Source organism: Pristis pectinata, chromosome 2 (genome assembly GCF_009764475.1).
Source record: "Pristis pectinata isolate sPriPec2 chromosome 2, sPriPec2.1.pri, whole genome shotgun sequence".
Taxonomy (NCBI): domain Eukaryota; kingdom Metazoa; phylum Chordata; class Chondrichthyes; order Rhinopristiformes; family Pristidae; genus Pristis; species Pristis pectinata.
Window position 1 is genome coordinate 42550221 of NC_067406.1, and position 19886 is coordinate 42570106.

Sequence of the window (19886 nt, forward strand, 5' to 3'; positions counted from 1 at the left end):
GTAATTGAGGAGTTGCATTATTCTTTCTGTGTCAATCCGTACTTGCTTATATATCACATTGGTGTAGGAATGGCAGGGTAATTCCAGTTTAATGTCACTGACTGGAACATTATCTGAATTTTATGTTGAGTGAGGCCACCTGGAGGAGTCTGTCTCGCATTGTTTGGGCTTCACATCAATACTATTAAAGCTAGTTTAAATAATGTTAGAAATTTAGTGGTATTCAAATTACAGAGTATGTTTGAATATGTAAATTTTATGTTGGCTGCCCTCTGTATTGCAAGGAGAGATTCTCATTCCCTCAGTGACAGTACAAAGGAAGCACCTACAACTGGATCACCATTATGTTGCCTGACAGCATGATGGAAACAAATTCTGTCATGAATTTCAAAAAGGAATTGGATCAGTACTTGAATGGGAAAGAAAATTGCAGGCTATAGAGAAAGAGTGGGAAAGTAAGATTATCTGCATTACTCTTGTGGACAACCTTATGGTTATATCCTTGTGCTTTAAAGTATGATGTATGCTTATCATGAGTTTTGTGAACCTTTTTTATAGTAGTTATATACTGTTACGGACTCAGTGAAAGTCCCTTTAAGATAGAGAGTGTGTGTATGTGTGTGTGGGGCGTGCTTACATCAATAGAAGATAAAGGACGTAATGACATTGTTGAAGAAGTCAGAAGAAGAAGGAGAGAGAGAGAGAAGGGAGAGAGACACCAGCCTGCTTGTTTTCTCTATCGATGGATGAGAAACAATAACTGTGTTTGCCACTGAAACCCATGTATGGAAGTTGGAAGTAATCTGGTGGAGTTCACTTTGTTGCTGACCTGTAGGAGGAAACAGGTATTTGTGTGTGGATGACCACGATTCGGATGCTTTTCGGGGTGAGGAAGTCACTACCGAGTAAACACTGAAGTGTCGTTTGGGTTCCATCGTGGAACATTTGGATTTCATATGTACTCTCTCTATGTTTCTCTACGTCTACGTCTTATCTTCAGACAACGGTGGTTGTTGAAGAAGCCCTTTCTCATGTTTCACCTTATGGCTTGCGGAACTGAACTTTAAGAACCATTCCGGAACTGGGAGTTTTGGACTTTGCCACACCCACACACACACGAAGAGTTTAATTTTGGGGTTAACGTTCGAGGTTTAACATTTTTGAATTCTAACATACTAACATTTTTACTTTTATTTTATGTATTATCATAAGTAGTAATTAATGAAATAGTTTTTAACACTAAATCATGCTCAGTGTGTTTCTTTTGTTGCTGGTTCGTGACAAAATTTCAGGCATTGGGGATTTTTTACATCAATCCTGCTCCCCATGTTACTATTAAATACTTGTCTAGTTGGTGTGCAAACATTATTCTAAAATATTAGTTGTGAAGTGTTTTGCAGAAATGTACCTCAGTCTAATTATGTGAAGCATATTCCTCTGCACACACCAAAAAAATGAAATTTAACATTATACTTACCTACTAACTTTGCTATTGCACTGAATCATGCACGAGTTCTAATTCAGTAGCTGGTCAATTTAAATTTAAGAAATCTGAAATAAAAATCTATTACCAGTAATGGTTATTATGAGTATACTGGATTGCTGTAAAATTCATTCCATGATTTTATAATCATCTGTGTACTTTGTAACTGTTAATGCTTTGCTGTATTGTCAATATACTATATAACCATGAGTGCCCTGATATTAAGGAGTTAATGCCCATCACTTGTTTTCAGTAATGATCAGCGCGCACACATCCAGCCTTCTATCGTTCATCCTACATTAAAGTTCTGATTAAAAGCTCTGCTGCCCATATCTTAACTTGCTCCAAACCTTGTTTACTCATCAACCCTGTCCATGCTGACTTACTGTAGCTTCCATTAGACAGTATCTCTGTTCTAAAAGCATCTTTCTTGTTTTCTTATCTGACCAGAATTTTGCTCTTCCCCACCTTTGTAATCTCTTCCAACTTTATCAGCTTCTGAGATTTCTGTGCTCCTTCAATTCTAACCATCTGTGCATCCACAGTTTCATCACTGTACTATTGTCAGCTGTGCTTTCTGGCCAAATCTCTGCACTTCCCTCCCTAAACACTTTCGCTTCTCTACCTCTGTCTGTTTTTAAGATGCTTAATTAAAATGTATTTATTTGGTCATTTATTCTAGTATCACTATCTGTGGCATGGTGTGTGTCAAAATATTTTATTTACCCCAGTAAAATGTCTTTGGAAGTTTTGCTATTCTGAAGATACTATTTAAGCCATATAATTTACAATATTGCATTTAATTGCTCATCTGTAAATTGTGGCTGATATATTGAAGTTATTCTGATGCAAATATCACAGTGTATCAAAAATAGTCAATGATTTGTGGGATAAATGTCTATCTTTGAAATTCCAGAATGTTGTTTTCTATTGATCAATAATTGGCAACCATTGAAAATTATGGCAAAGTAATTGATGTTAACCCAAAAAGATGTGTGCTGTTTTATTTCCAATTCAAATGGAAGAGAGTCTCTGGAGAACTTGTGCACGTGTTTTAAATTGCTGAGCACTTATTAATTCAATTGCAATCATAGCAGATCTTATATTAAAGACAGGACTATTTTTTAAATTTATTGCTCAGAAAATTGCTGTGTGCTTTTAAGATTTTAGTATTGTTAGTGAAGAATAGTGTAGTTAAAATAACCAGTCTCTTAATTGAAGTAAGGGAAAGTATCTTATGCTTTAAATTTTTGAGTGTGGATTCAGCATGATACATAGATTACTGTATCTTGTTTTCCTTTGTGTATGTAGTGGAAGTTTGGAAGGAAAACGGGAGCAAAAAAGCTATAAAGCTCTTCTGGAGGATCCATTGCTTAAATTCTCAGGCTTGTACCAGGAAACCTGTTCAGATCTCTATGTAACAGGCCAAGTATTTGCGGAAGGAAAACCATTGGCTCTTCCTGTTCGCACTTCTTACAAAGCTTTCAGCACTCGATGGAAGTAAGTATATCTTGCTGCAGAGAGTTATTTTTGAGATTTTATTTTGATTTGGATGTGTTCAGAGAGTACAGAAATTTAAAACACTTTGCACAAAACATTGTGAAACTTTTACCTTAAATATTTTAATCTTAAATTTTGATGTCTAACTTACTCGTGTTTATCTTTGAACAATAGCATTGTGTTGCAGCAAACTCATTAAAGTAGGAAATCTGAAGTAATTTTTAAATTCAAAAGCTTAAAAAAAAGAAATAAAGATGGAAAGGCAGCAAATGGTGGAAGACAGCCTATTGAAATTTGACTCAAATCCATTTTTAAAACAATGCTTTCTATGCTTAAAATTTTCATCAAAAGGACCATTTGTCTATTTCCAGTTAAAATAAAATCAGGTCAGTCAGCATCTGTGTCAGAAGGGTTTGTTTCTACATCCTGGAAACTAGATTGAGAAAAATGGTCTTTCCATCAAATAATATGTTGGACAATGTGACTTTCAAAAGTGCTAATCAATTATAGCCAAGCTACTGATGAAATTGTAATTTTTGGATGGTGCTATTATAGTGCTTGTAAGAGGTGAAAGGATACTGATTAAAATATGCTAAATGTACAAAGTTTCTCCTCAGTTCAATGAAAGGGAAGAAAAATGCTGCATTATTTGCTAATTTTATTCCATAGCCTTCATATTAGAGCAAATGAAGACTGACTACTGAGTCAAATACTTGCTTTTTCAGTAAGTGTGATCACTGTAGTTTGACATTAGACTTGTTCTAGCTATACTTCTAACAAAGCTTAATCTAGTCTTGAGAAAAAAGTATAATTTTTCTCCTGAACACTTCAGTGTGCAACTTTATCAATGTAATTTTTTTTTTCTTTTCTCTATTTGAATCCCTTTATATCCTCGCTCTCCAATTCCTGGGCAGATGAACACAAGCTAGTTTAAGTTTATTGTCGTGGGTATATATAGGATATAAATGCCATGAAAATGAGTTTGTTTTTTGCAGCAGCACAGAACATTACAAACATGACAAGTATACGTTGACCTGAACTTAAATTAACATAAATTATAAAATGCATGACAATATAAACATAATGACATTAGTCCAAGTTGAGAGAGAGGAAAAGAAATATAGATTGAGCTAGTGTTAGGGTTTTTTCAGGTCGGTTCAGAAACCTAATGATAGTGGGAAAGAAGCTCTCCTGTTCATGTTTTGTTTCTTTACATTAGGAGTAGTTTTATTTGTTTTTAGCTTTTTGCATGATCATCTATACCACCATGAGTTTTTAATAAACCTGCTCCAAGAGTCATAAATTTGTACAGCATGGAAACAGGCTCTTTGGTCCGACTTGTCCATGCTGACCAAGATGCCTATCTATGCTAATCCCATTTTCCTCTACCACCTCCGATGGTAGGTTTTTCTGTATACCCACCACCCTCTCTGCAAAACCTCGCTCCTCAGATCTCCTTTAAATAAATCCCTTCTCACCTTAAACCTCTATAAAGACATCCCTCAGTCTCCCGCGCTCCAGTAAGAAGAATCCCAGTTTATCCAATCCCTCCTTATAAGTAAAGCCCTCCATGCCAGGCAACATACTGGTGAATCTTTTCTGCACTCTCTTAAGTGCTCCACATACTTTCTGTAGTGTGACCAGAACTGCACACATTATTCCAAGTGTGGCCCAACCAATGCCTTGTACAGCTGCAACATGATGTCCTAACTCCTGTACTTAATACCCCTGCCTATGAAGGCATTTGCTAAACGCCTTCTTCAGTACCCTATCCACCTGTGTCACCATTTTCAGGGAGCTTTGAATTTGCACCCCAAGATCCTTTCTGAGGTCGACACTTCTAAGGTCCCTACGATTTACTGTATATGTCCTGCCATTATTAGATGACCCAAAATGCATTACCTCAGACTTGTCTGGATTACATTCCACCTGCCACTACTCTGCCCAACTTTACAGCTGACTTGTGTTTCTCTGTATCCTTTCACAACCACCTTCGCTATCCAAGTTGTTTTGTATTTGTTTATGACAAACAACAAAGGTCCCAGCACTGATCCCTGTGGTACACCACTAGTTACAGACATCCAGTCAGAAGAACAATCCTCCACTGCTATCCTCTGTCTCCATTCACTAAGCCAATTTTGGATCCTGAAGGCTACTGAACTCACTTGCACCTCCTGTTTAAATAAATACTTGCCATATTTGTTAAATTCTTTAGTTTTCCTCTCTTTATTTTGGCCAGATGCTGAGGGATTGACTAAGTAGTTCCAATATTTTTATTGTTATTTTAGATGTGCAGCAATTTCTATTTTTCTGTATATGTGGTTCATCAGTGTAACTTCTTTGCTTATTGTTTTAAAAGTAATGATTTATTGTTGATTGTCACCTTCATGTTTCAAAAAAATTGGTACCAAAAAAATCAAAGATACACAAACAAAATTTTAACCTAAGTTGTTATCCCATTTGCTGATGTTCTTCATCCTCTGCCTTTCATTTTTTTTCACTCAATAGACTGATGTCAATTTTTTAAATAACCAAATACTTTGATGAAACAATAGTCCTGAAATAAGAGGATAGAATATAAATGATTGGAAGGCTTTTGTATAAGCTTATCAGTGCTAAGCAAGCAATTTAGGATCTTTGAGAAAAATAATGATGTCTGTTTTGTTTTAAAGCTGGAATGAATGGCTAAAATTGCCTGTAAAATATCCAGATTTACCACGGAATGCTCAAGTAGCTCTTACAATTTGGGATGTTTATGGACCTGGAAAAGCTGTCCCTATTGGAGGAACTACTGTTACACTTTTTGGAAAATATGGGTAAGCTGAGTTCTTCATTATGTGTCTTTTCCACATGATTGCAAAATGAACTGAAACTTCTTGTTGTCATCTTGTGGAGAAAGTCAAAGTAGCCTAAAACTTTATTTATACAGCAAGGTAACAGGCCCTTCCAACGCAACGAGCCTGCGCCGCCCAATTATACCCATGTTAACCTACTAACCCGTACGTTTTTGGAATGTGGGAGGAAACCGGAGCACCCGGAGGAAACCCATGCATTTACGGGGAGGGCATACAAACTCCTCACAGACAGCAGTGGGAATTGAACCCCGATCGCTGGTGCTGTAATAGCATTGCACTAACCCTGACGCTACTGTACCACCCCAAAACTTTGTTTATACAGCAATAAATGAGTTATTCAGACTGCGAATTATTTTTAAAATAAAATATTAAACACTTAAATTTATAAGAATATGCAATCAAAGAAGTACACTTAATTTTAGGTTGGTGTGAACTGTAACAGAATGTTACATATTCTGAGTTTGCTAAAATTGTGAATTGTAGCTTAATTTTTTTTGTGCATTTTAAAAATGAAACCATTAGAGGTAGCTACTAGAATTCTAAGCACATGCGTTTTGTTGTTGGCAGTGGTGAAGTTAACTATACACTTTAATTTCTTTTAAAATTATGTTTTATCAGCTAAAATTAAACTTCTTGCAAAAGATCTTTCATGTTTCAGAATAAAACAATTTGTTGCACATGGGCAAGTTTGTGAAAGATTACTATAGTTTAAAACTAAGATCATATGAGTTGTCATGTGAGTGACTTCCACTGTTTGGCTTGAAATTCATCTCTCTAATCTGCAGGATAGTTTCTTTGCTGCTGTGTGTAGTTCATACTACACCTGATCTGTTTTAAATATTGTTAATATGAGCAATTGACGGTTCTCATATTTTGATATGCATAAAATTAAGTGTTCCATATTTTACTTTGACTTTTTTTCTGTATCCTTTAAATATCAGAATGAAGTGGTTAGCAAAGGAGGAAAAATGTTTCTTTTAACTTGTCTCAAATTCAAGATATTTAATACAGAATCTGCAAATGGGCTTTTACGTGGATAAATGCATGAGAATAAGATTAGAGAATGGCAAGTCACAGAACAGAACAGTACAGCACAGCACAGGAAAAGGCCCTTTGGCCCATCACCTGCGCTGGTCTCGATGCCAATATAAGCTAATCCATTTTGCCTGCACATGGTCCATATCCCTCTATTCCCTGTCTGTTCATGCCTCTTTAACGTTGCTATAGTTTATGCTTCTACCATCTCCCCTGGCAGTGAGTTCCAGGCACCTACCACACTCTGTGTAACAAAAAAACTTGCCTCTCAAATCTCCTTTAAACTTTCCCCTCTCACCTTAAACCTATACCCTCTAGTATTTGACATTTCCACTCCGGGAAGAAGACCCTGACCCTAGATCTTATCTATGTCTCTCATAATTTTATATACTACTGTCAAGTCATCTCACAGCCTCTGATGATCCAGAGAAAACAATCCAAGTTTGTCCAACCTCTCCTTATGTCTAATACACTCTAATCTAGGCAATATCCTGTTGAACCTCTCCAAATCCTCTGCATCCTTCCTATAATGATATATTTCATTTAAAGGAGAAAGCAAATTTAAAAGCAAGTTAAACATAATCTTCTCTGGGTAGTTGGTAAAACTCTAAAGCCTATAATATGGGATGAAATTAATGAACCCTTGGAGTGATGTGGGCTTAACAATGATAATAAGAATTTATAAAGGAGTTTTTTGTTTGAGGGCATTTTGGTAAGTGCTTGGAACAAGTTCTGAGTTTTATACAATATGTAAGTATTAGCAAAGTTTTTTCATATATTTATCTTTCAGGATCTAGGTGCCACTGGCAAGGCCTCCATTTATTGTTCACTCCTAACTGCCTTTGAGAAATTGGTGGTGAGCTACCTTCTTGAGTTGCTTGCTAGGCACTCATTAGGCAGCTCCCCAGTCAGACTACTGTAAAGACTGTAAACCAGGGTATGGATGACAGACAGATATAGGCTGGACTGCGTAACGATGACAGATTTTCTTCCTCTGAAGGATATTAGTGAACTGGAAGGGGTTTGACAGTTATGTGGTCTTTGCAGCCATTGTTACTTGGACTAGTTGCTATTGCTTCTAAATTGCAGACTATTAACTAATGAAATTCCTCAGCTGTCATATTGGGATTTGAACTGTGGGCTCTGGATTACTAGTCCACTAATTTAACCATGTGCCACACCGTCCCATGATAAATTTGGAATTTAGTTGGGCCGTGGTTATGGTGTTGCTTGCAGTTCTGCTCATTGAACTGTAGGAAATAAATTGAGGCTATTAATTGATGCTATGTAAAATATCAACTGAAGATATTTGGAGATTGGAAGATTGTGCTCCTCGAGCTTTCATTTTCTTAGCATTTTGAATAAATTTTAGTATAGAATTCATCACATATCCTTCACAACTATAGCCAGTTTTGAGTTGCCTTATGGTTGTTTATTTTGACTGGTTGCTATTTTTTGTATGTAGTTAAATAACTGACTGTTCTATTGGCGCTTTCTGAATTTAGATTTTTCTTGTGACTCCTGCCTCACAAAGAGAGCCATTGATAATCAACAGTTCTGTTCCTTTTTATATTTAATTTATGTGGTATGGATGAATTTATCAATGACATACTTCCTCTTATGCTTTTAATTTGCAGCATGTTTCGACAGGGTATGCATGACTTGAAAGTTTGGCCAAATGTAGAAGCAGATGGGTCGGAACCTACCAAAACAGCAGGCAGGACTACAAGCAATGTATCTGAAGATCAGATGAGTCGCTTAGCAAAGGTAGGATTTGCACAAATGTTATGCATTCATAAGTAAAGAAGTAAATCATTTTTAACTTGATATATTCAATTGTTTTTATTTATGTACACTTCAGAATTTATTGGCAAATCATTCTAAGGATGAAAGCAAAGTCATAGCATAATGCAATCTCATTACATTGATGTGATTATTTGAAATTACTTTATTTGGAATGGATATCAACTGGAACGATTAAATATTTAAAGTAAGTAAAAGCTGTACCGAAGATGGACATTAATTCTTGTTGCAGTCTAATGAGCTGGCAGTAGATATTAATGATTTTATTTTCTTCAGTGAATATCAAAAAGAATGGATAAGATTGAGATGTTCCTGGAGAAGGATAGTGTGAATCAAATCTTTGCATTTTCAGAAGTGGAAATAGTTGAGGTGCAAGAATAGTACCTGAAAAGCAAGTGGAAATTAGCACAAAGAAAGTGATTGACATTGAGGAAGATCTCGTGTCTTGTGGTTTCTCTGGAAGTAAAAAAAATTAGAGCATAGCGCAAAGCAATGGAAGCAAGTGAGATCTGGCAAACTATCCATACTATCTTAAACTACCTATTTTGTTAAACAAGTTACAGTGGTGCTTGCACATTCATGTTGGCTTTATATTTGCTCCAAGTTATCTTCAGAAGTAAAAATGTTCAGGCATCATCTACAGAATTAGCTGTATGAATCCGTAAAGATAAGCTGTATTAATATGCATGTAACATATGCACCAGCCTGAAATTCTGTTTGCTGATACAGTCGTGGAAACTAGGAACCCTGCTGGTGGTTGAGAATTGCACAGTGAGATTTTTAATCAAAGAAATCCTTGACATTATTAAATTGAGTCTCTCTTTTATTGCACTCTCTGGAGGCCAGCTGCCTCCCAGTAGGAAATAAATCCAGATTGCTCTTCTATGTAGTTATTTGTGGCTTTAGAAATGGAGGGTTTTTTTTGAGATCTCTATCATATGTAATGTAGATACATGGGACTTTGAATAAAATAGAATATTTTTATGAACATGGGATGGTGGAAGCTCATGGAATGGGAAGTTTTTCTGTAGAACCTCTGACATCCTAGGGATTACATTATATTTGGTATCTACTTTCAACTATGTGTTCCCCTTGAAGTTAGAAATGGTGATCAGAGAATTTTTGTGAATAAAATTGCTTGGGATAAAAATAATTTTGAGTTAACTTGCCTTAATTACAAAGGGACTGCCTTTAACAGGAAAACATTGTTCAGTGCCTTATTTTGCTTTACTCGGTACTGCAAGAGTACTTTGGATAATAGTTGAGAATGCTAATGGTTTGATACAAATAAAGTATTTACTGCAATATTACTATTATGACTTTAGTTATGGAAATTGAAATGATCTTTTGTGTGATGCTGTTGTGAGAAAGGTTCTTTTGGTATCTTAAAGATAAAGGTCTGGACACAGTCTTTGTAATTTAAAAATGGTTTATTAACAAAGACAAACGCGGGGACAGAATGAATGGGAACAGATGCACATTCGCACACTCTCAAGCAGGAGATTGCGAATGTGGAGGGAAATCACAACGGGGTGAGGTGCGCACGCACACGCACAATAACTGGGTACAAATGATCAAGGAATAAACAATACAATGTTTGGACACCCTGATTCTGGGCAAACATTGGCTCTTTGGTCTCGGGAGTCCTTAACTAACTGCCCTGAAGTAGTGTACAGCTTACCTCAACATCCTCGGAGACTGAAAGAGAGAAAAACCAAACATGCACCACTTTTATGCTGCTGGGAGGCTGGGTAGCCCAGCAAGGACAAAGGTGTTTTAAACGGGCCAATAGTAGATGTGCCCAGGAACAAAGGTGCTCACACAGACCAATCCGATTGGTCCAGCAAGACAAAGGTGTTTACCTATTAGGGTGGAGCCAAACCTTGATTGACAGTGGATGTAGCTTCCGATCTAATAGGCAATGCTATCATCTGACCATGGGGGTCAGTAGTGTTGTCACTGTCACCTGACCCCTGGCCTTTCATACTTCACATGCTACAGTAGCTTTTTTGCAGTTGAAGACAACCATTGGGACGACTGATCAATCATTCGATTTTACTGACGACTTAGCGCAATTTAATGCTTAAATAGTGCTCCCCTTTTTGTTTCTACTATTGAATTCTATAGAAGTATGATTTTTCAATATAATCTTAGCTGCTGACTTGTGCTGATACCTTCTTGTGATACTGTATCACTGGCAAAGAAAATTGTGTCAAGAGAATGTTTGAAAGATCTGACATTCTTTTTTCCATTGAGTAATATTTTCATTGTGCGCAACCAGTGACATTTGCTTTGGCTGTTACTTAGCAACTGACAGATAATTCAGACTGAAGCAGATAAGCATTAATTAGTGATTGCACAATTTTACTAACTGGTGTGAGGTAGATGTCAAAGGAAGTTAAAGGTTATTTAAAACAGCTTTATAAAGTCAGACTTGTAATGAATCTCAGATGGAGTGAGGCAGGAAATTAGTAAAAGTTTGAGGTTAAGAGTTTGATGCTGAGAGGAAGTTCAGGCTCAAAATCAGCACAACAGTTTTCGGGTAAGGTGATTTAGTCACAGTTAGAAAGAGGTGGCACAAATGGAAGGATAATGGGGACAAGCTACTAATGTGCACAGCATTCGTGTTTATGCCTTTCTACAAGCTTTCTGTGGTGGTGCAGGAGAAGATGCACTTGCATAAAGCACTGAAGGATTGAAATTGACATATAGCATTGTAGAACAGAAAGCAATTGACAATGTAATGCACAACAAGGAAGCAAGTAAGTTTATGGTGAACATTTATAAAGTATTGGTTAGTAGTTTAGAACAATATTGTGTCCATTTTTTGCCATCACACCTAAAAATTTATGTTTAAGCACTGAAAATGATAGACCACAATGTTACCATAGATGAGGAACATCAATTATATAGTGAGACCAGTGAAGCTTGATTTGGTTTTGAAGCAGCGAAGTTTAAGAAGACTTCTAATAAAGGTGCAACAAACAATCTACTGGAGGAACTCAGCAGGTCAAGCAGCATCTGTGGGTGGATGGGAAGAAATTGTCGACGTTTCTGATCGAAACCCTTTATCTGTGTCGGCTTGAAACATCAACAATTCTTTTCCCCTGACGAATGCTGTTCGACCCACTGAGTTCCTCCAGCAGATTGTTTGTTGGTCCAGATTCCAGCAACTGCATTCTCCAGTATCTTCTTGTAATAAAGGTGTTCAGCATCTTGAAGTGTTTTGATGAAGATGTGAAATTATCTATTTTGGCAGGAATAGGTGAAAAAAACATTTATCTAAATGACAGGCAGAGAGATCTGGGTGTCGTAGTGCATAATTCGCAAAAGGCTAGTATGGGGATACAAAAAGTATTTAGGGAAGCTAAGAGAATTTATTGCTTGGGGAACAGAAGGCAAAAGTAGGGAGGTCATGCTTCAATTACATCGGAGATGATGAGAGAGACTGCATGATCCAGGCTGTCTCCCTCCCTTTGTCTGGCTACCTAGCTCTATTGAGACCAGAGATTTCTGTAAGGTAATGGGCTCAATGCTCCTTGCTGAAGGTTACGCAAGAGACTGCAGGATCCAGGTGGTCTGTCCGCATGTAGGGGGAGATATTATCCTGTCCCAATGATGGCCCACACTTTACGTTGATCACCTGGCTACAGCCTTGAACCCCGTGTCATAGCTTAGAGTTTTGTGTCAGGTTATTAGAACAGCAGTAGTAAGTCCAAGGTTTCATACCAGATTCCTGGTACAGCAGTGCGCAGGACTGGCAGAGGACTAGAGGGTGGGAAGGAGGAACAGGGATTCTTAATGGATTCCTGGCAGTCTGGTTCTGGACACTCTGAAGAGAAGTTGTGGAAGAAAGATGCAGAAAAGTAATTCCAGAGATGAGGACCATAGTACCATTTGTTAAGCAGTTAAATTTGAGTTTGTTTAAGAGGACCATCTTGGAAGAGTGCAGATTATTTGGCAGGAGGAGATTGCAGGCAGAAGATGACAAAATGTGATGTCTATGATTATTTATATGATCAGGAGGGATGTGTCTTTCACAAGAGGCTATTAACAAGATGAAGTTCATGGAATTGAAGGAAAATCATTTATCTAGTTGAAAAACTGTCTTGAGTCGCAGAGGCATAGAATATCTGCCTGCTGTACCTACACATTGGCAGGATGTAACTTACTAATGGTATCTACAAGGATTTATGTTGGGGCTTCAATTATTTGTTGTATCTAATGGCACCCTATGTGCTATTTATCCATGCTTTCCCACGACCGTATCAGTTATGTTGTCAGCATAAAACTATAGAAAATCAAAGTACAACCGAAAGGGCAAAACCTGTCAGCAAGATGAAGGGTATGCCTCTATCACCTTATGAGGTAGTGGGTTCCAAACCCCTACTACTACATTCTAAATGGTTGAAAAGCTAGAAGCAGCAGAGTTCCAAAGAGGTTTGATTCCATGTGCATTGTTCAATAAAAAATCATGAGTAGGTACAAAAAAAAGATCAGAATTGCTGGTTAAGTGTTGCCCTTTATATGTGGAGTACAGGAATGCAACAGAATAGTGGTTATGGTCGACCACACTTGGACTTTTATTTTGGGCACTGCACCTGGCAGGGATACATTGCTCTTCAGGACTGTAGGTCAAAATTACCAGAATAATACCTGGACTTTTAAGTGTTAACTTGTATACTTTCACAAACAGGATTTGTAGTCACTTGCATGGTGATTTGTTTAAAGCTTTCAGAGTATTATGAAGAACTGATAGCATTGATAAAGAAGCTGTTGTTCTTTGGTAGTGATATGGCATAAAAAATAGAGCCTACACTTTCAGGTGTAGTTGGAAAACACACTCAATTATGGTGCTAGAAATTTGAAAATATTCTGAAAATGGCAGTTGTTGCTCAGCCCAATACTAATTTTAAAACTGAGATTGGTTAACATTCTATTAAAAGAAATGAAAGATCAAACGCAAAGAGATGTTTGTAGGGTCGGGTTACAGGACAGCCATAATGTCATTGAATGGTAGAGCAGGTACATTTTCACAAGAGTAGAGAATTTCTGAACTTATTGTATTGACTTAAATACAAAGCTTTTATTCAAGCAACTGTGGTGTCTTTGGGTAAATAGCCCAGAGCAATTCATAGAATAAAAGTCGACCTGGTTGAAGGCAATAATTTTGGGGCACTTTGTGTATATTTAGTTGGATAGATAACTTTTCCTTTGAGTAATGGCAAGGTCTCAAATTAATCAGCTGCCACTTGCAAATTTCTGAGTCACCCCTGCAAGACTGAACGCAGTTTGTCCACAAAATTTGTCGCTTTTTCTTATTTTATTGCTTTATATTTTTGCATGAATTAATTCATCTGTCTGTTCTTATTTATTACTTGATCAATAGTTCATATCAATCAAGTATTTATTATGGATGAAAGAAGGAAATCTGGAAAGAAAATTAGGCCTCTGTGAGAGTGACTGTAAAACTTTCCATTTGTCATCAAATCATAACTGGGTTTGCATCCTTCAGTGAAGGAAACAATGCTATTCCCAGCCTGAGCAAGTGTGACTCCATTCCTACAACAACATGGCTGATTCTTAACCACCTCCTTTAGCTTAAAAGATTCAAGAGCAACTCAGAATATCTTAATTATGAATAACAAATTCCAGCATTAGTAATATAGAGTCAAGAACATTAGTAATATAGAGTCAAGGAAGATTTATGAAACACAATCCTGCCCATTCTTTCTATGTCTGTTCTAATTCCTATCTTCCAACATTAGGTCCATAACCCTACAGTCATTGCATTTGTAGCACAAAAATATGATGAAGGGTTCTGCCTCTTATCACCTTTCCAAGTTTTCAGGTATTGATTTTCAGACCCCCCTACTACTCTTTAGATGCAACACTTCTTCATCACTTTTCCTCTAATCATTTCAGCAATTACTTTTAATTTATGTCCCTGGTTTTTGACTGCTTTGCTGAGGGGAAAATAACTCTTTCCTGTTTACTCTAGCTTGGCTCCTCAGAATCATGTAGTTAATTCTCACTCGGCTTCCTCTGCTCTGCTCCAAAGAAGAGTCGTTTATCCACTTTCTTCTTACAATTAAAATTTTCTATTCCTACGAACATTTCAAAATGCCATCACATCTTCCCTGTAATGTGACCAGAACAGTATGCAGTAGTAGCAGCACTCTGATCTTGAAAATGAATTTAAAAATGATTCTGGCATACTGAATTGCAGATGTGTGAATTAAAAGGACCAGAAAATTTAGTTTTACTTGTATATGTGGGTGCTATTTGCTCGTGCAGTCAATTTAATTTTTGAACTGAAAGTTTGAAGAGTGATATCATCTGTGGTATTGCCTCATGGGTGAATAAATTCAGTCGAACCACTCAAGTTCAATGGTTAATGATAATATAGATTAATACTTTTCTTGAAGTCCCTTATGCTTCACAGGATATATTTAATTAATCTTCAAAGGCAAATGCTTAGATACCACTGCTGAAAGCTTTTCTTACAGAAGTTTAACCTTGTCAGAAAGCTATGATTGTAGATGGTACAGTCAAGATTCTTGGAGGTTCAAAGGGGAGTTATTATTTCAAATTAATGGGACAGAAGGAGGAAGCAAGTCCATTTGAATTGCAGTACTCATGTCCCTTTCACCCCTACCCCTCCCCCTCCCCCTCCCAGACTCAACAGGGATAGAGTCCCCCTTGTCCTCACATTTCATCCCACCAGCCTACATATCCTACACATCATTCTCCACTACTTCCGCCATCTCCAACAGGACGCCACCACCAAGCATATCTCCCCTCCCCACCCCTTTCTGCCTTTTGCAGGGACTGCTCTCTCCACGACTCCCTCATTCACTCCTCACCCCCCACCCCCCCCACCCATCCCACTCCCGCCCCGGGAACTGCCCCCGCCATTGGTGCAACACGTGCCCCTATACCACCTCCGTCCAGGGACCCAAATAGTCCTTTCAGGTGGTACAGAGATTCACCTGAACCTCCCTTAATATCATCTACTGCATTCATTGCTCCAAGTGTGGCCTCCTCTACATTGGTGAGACCAAATGCAGACTAGGGGACCATTTCGCAGAACACCTGTGCTCTGTCCGTAACCGCAACCTGCATCTTCCCATTGCCAGTCACTTCAAATCCCCGTCCCACGCTATCACTGATATGACAGTTCTCGGCCTCCTCCACTGCCAGGAGAATTCCAAGCGCAAGTTGGAGGAACAGCATCTCATTTTCCGTCTTGGAACCTTGCAGCCACCTTGCAACCTAATGGCATGAATATTGAATTCTCCCACTTTAGGTAATTCCAAACCCCCCCCCCCCCCCCATTGCTTCTCTTTCCTAGTCCACTTTTATTTCATCTCTCTTGAACCTTTGACTCATCCCCCAGTGGATCTGCTCTCCCCTCCTACCCCACACCTGCCTATCACTATCTCTTACCTGCATCTACCCATCACCACCCTGTGCCCACCCCGCCTCTTCTCTTTTGTCCACCTGCTCTGCTTTTCTCTCCTGTATATTGGGTTTCCCCTTTTCCTATCTTCGGTCCTGAAGAAGGGTCCTGCCCTGAAACGTTGACCGCCTGCTTCTCTCCACAGATGCTGCCCGGCCTGCTGAGTTCCTCCAGCATCATCATGTTTTTCATCTAGATTCCAGCATCTGCAGTCCTTTGTTTCTCTCATATCCCTTTATATCCCTGTTTCCCAGGGCCGAAGGGCCTGTTTCTGTGTTGTACCTACTGTGTATTTCAAGCATTCTCTATTTTTGTTTCAGGTTTCTAGCATCTGCAGGTTTTTGCTTTTCTAAAAGCCAATTGGGTTATTTCTCTAAAGGGAAGATTGGCACATCAAATGAAAAGACTTCCAATCTTTTGGTCTCCTTATCTAAAGAAGGATGTCCCTGCTGTGGTGGGAGTGCAGCTACAGTTTACAAGATTGGTTTCTAGGATCGCAGGAAGAAAGATTTGGGGTGAATGAACCATAGAACACTACAGCACAGAAAACAGGCCATTCGACCCTTCTAGTCTGTGCCGAAACATGATTCCGCTAGTTCCACTTACCTGCACCCAGTCCATAACCCTCCAGACCTCTCCTGTCCATGTATCTATCCAATTTATTCTTAAAACTTAAGAGTGAGCCCGTATTTGCTACATCAGATGGCAGCCTGTTCCACACTCCCACCACTCTGAGTGAAGAAGTTCCCCCTAATGTTCCCCCTAAACCTTTCCCCTTTCACCCTAAAGCCATGTGCTCTCATACTTATCTCTCCTAGTCTAGGTGGAAAGAGCCTACTTGCATTAACTCTGTCTATGCCCCTCATAATTTTGTAAACCCCTATCAAATCTCCCCTCATTCTTCTACGCTCCAAGGAATAAAGTCCTAACCTGTTCAATCTTTCCCTGTAACTCAACTCCTGAGGACCCGGCAACATTCTAGTAAATCTCCTCTGCACTCTTTCGATCTTACTGATATCCTTCCTATAGTTAGGTGACCAGAACTGCACATAATGCTCCAAATTTGGCCTCACCAGTGACATACAACCTCACCATAACATCCCAATTCCTATACTCAATACTTTGATTATGAATGCCAGGATGCCAAAAGCCTTTTTTACAACCCTGTCTACCTGTGACGCCACTTTCAGGGAATTATGTATCTGAACTCCCAGATCCCTTTGTTCCTCCGCACTCCTCAGTGCCCTACCATTTACTGTGTATGTTCTACCTTGGTTTGTCCTTCCAAAATGCAACACCTCACTTGTCTACATTAAATTCCATCTGCCATTTTCTGGCCCATTCTTCCAGTTGGTTCAGATCCCTCTGCAAGCTTTGAAAGCCTTCCTCGCTGTCCACTACGCCTCCAATCTTAGTGTCATCAGCAAACTTACTGATCCAATTTACTACATTATCATCTGGATCATTGATATAGACAACAAACAACAATGGCCCCAGCACAGATCCCTGAGGCACACCACTAGTCACAGCCCTCCAGCCTGAGAAACAATCATCCACTACCACTCTGTCTTCTCCCACACAGCCAATTTCGAATCCAGTTTACAACCTTTTCATGGATACCTGGTGACTGAACCTTCTGAACTAACCTCCCATGTGGAACCTTGTCAAAGGCCTTACTAAAGTCCATGTAGACAACATCCACAGCCTTTCCTTCATCTACTTTCTTGGTAACCTCCTCAAAAAACTCTACAAGATTCGTTAAACATGATCTACCACACACAAAGCCATGCTGACTATCCTTAATCAGCCCTTGGCTGTCCAAATACTTGTATATCCGATCTCTCAGAACACCTTCCAATAATTTACCCACTACTGATGTCAGGCTCACTGGCCTGTAATTACCTGGTTTACTTTTAGAGCCTTTTTTAAACAACTGAACAACATGAGCTACCCTCCAATCCTCTTGGCACCGCACCCGTGGCTAAGGACATTTTAAATATATCTGCCAGGGCCCCTGCAATTTCTACGCTAGTCTTTCTCAAGGTCCGAGGAAATATCTTGTCAGGCCCGGGGGATTTATCTACCTTTATTCGCCGTAAAGCAGCGAGCACCTCCTCCTCTTTAATCTCTATATGTTCCATGATCCTACTGCTTGTTTCCCTTCCTTCCATATCCTCAATGCCCGTTTCCTGAGTAAATGCTGATGCAAAAAAACTGTTTAAGATCTCCCCCATCTCCTGAGGCTCCACACATAGACGTCCACTCTGATCTTCTATGGGACCAATTTTGTCCCTTACTATCCTTTTACTTTTCATCTACTTGTAGAAACCCTCTGGGTTTACCTTCACATTATCTGCCAAAGCAGCCTCATGTCATCTTTTTGCCTTCCTGATTTCCTTTTGTTAGTATTTTCTTACATTTTCTACACCCTTCAAGTACCTCATTTGTTCCTAGTTGCCTATACCTGCTATACATCTCTCTCTTTTTCTTAACCAGAGCACCAATATCTTTTGAAAACCAAGGTTCCCTATGCTTGTTAACTTTGCCTTTAATCCTGGCAGGAACATGCAAACTCTGCACTCTCAAAATTTCGCCTTTGAAGGTCTTCCACTTACTGAACACATCCTTGCCAGAAAACAACTTATCCCAATCCACTTTTCCTAGATCCTTTCTCATTTCCACAAAATTGGCCTTTCTCCAATTTTGAACCTCAACTTGAGGACCAGACCTATCCTTATCCATAATTAACTTGAAACTAATGACATTATGGTCACTGGACCCAAAATGCTCAGCTATGCATACTTCTGTCACCTGACCTGTCTGGTTCCCTAATAGGAGATCAAGTATTGCATTCTCTCTCATTGGTACCTCTATATATTGATTTAGAAAACTTTCCTGAACACATTTGACAAATTCTAAGCCATCCAGCCCGTTCACAGTGTGGGAGTCCCAGTCAATATGTGGAAAGTTAAAATCCCCCACTATGACTACTTTCTGTTTCTTACATCGGTCTGCTATCTCACGACAGATTTGTTCCTCCAATTCTCTCTGACTATTGGGCAGTCTATAATACAACCCTATTAGTGTGGCCACACCTTTCCTGTTCCTCAGCTCCACCCATATGGCCTCTGTAGACAAGCCCTCCAGGCTGTTCTGTCTCCGCACAGCTGTCATATTTTCCCTGACTAGTAATGCCACTTCTTCCCCCTTTCATCCCTCCCCCTCTATCGCATCTGAAACAACGGAATCCCGGAACATTAGGCTGCCAGTCCTGCCCCTCCTGCAACCAGGTCGTAATGTCGTAATCCCACTTGCCAATCCACGCCCTAAGCTCATCTGCCTTACCTACAATACTCCTTGCATTGAAATAGATGCACCTTAGGACATTTCTATCACGTACAAACCTTTGATTTCTGTCTATACCTGCAGTCCTCGCATGACCATTTTCTTCCTCCACCTCACTATCTGCTCTAACATTCCAGTTCCCCTCCCCCTGCAAATCTAATTTAAAACCCTCCGGAGCGGCACTAGCAAACCTACCTGCAAGTATGTTAGTCCCCCTCCAGTTCAGGTGCAAACCGTCCCATCAGAACAGGTCCCACCTTCCCTGGAACAAGGCCCAATTGTCTAGGAATATGGAGCCCTCCCTCCTGCACCATCTCCTTAGCCACATATTTAGCTGCATGATCCTCCTATTTCTAGCCTCACTAGCACATGGCACGGGTAGCAATCCTGAGATTGCAACCTT

The 19886-nt window shown here is 39.1% G+C and overlaps 1 protein-coding gene across 1 annotated transcript in view; it reads left to right on the plus strand.

Moving 5' to 3' along the window:
• pik3c3 (phosphatidylinositol 3-kinase, catalytic subunit type 3) overlaps positions 1 to 19886 on the plus strand; it is a 90283-nt gene that overhangs the window by 11545 nt on the left and 58852 nt on the right. Inside the window, exons 2-4 of the mRNA XM_052036947.1 lie at positions 2795 to 2983; positions 5656 to 5799; positions 8511 to 8640. Coding sequence (XP_051892907.1) covers positions 2795 to 2983; positions 5656 to 5799; positions 8511 to 8640 — 463 coding nt within the window. The remainder of the gene's footprint in view (positions 1 to 2794; positions 2984 to 5655; positions 5800 to 8510; positions 8641 to 19886) is intronic.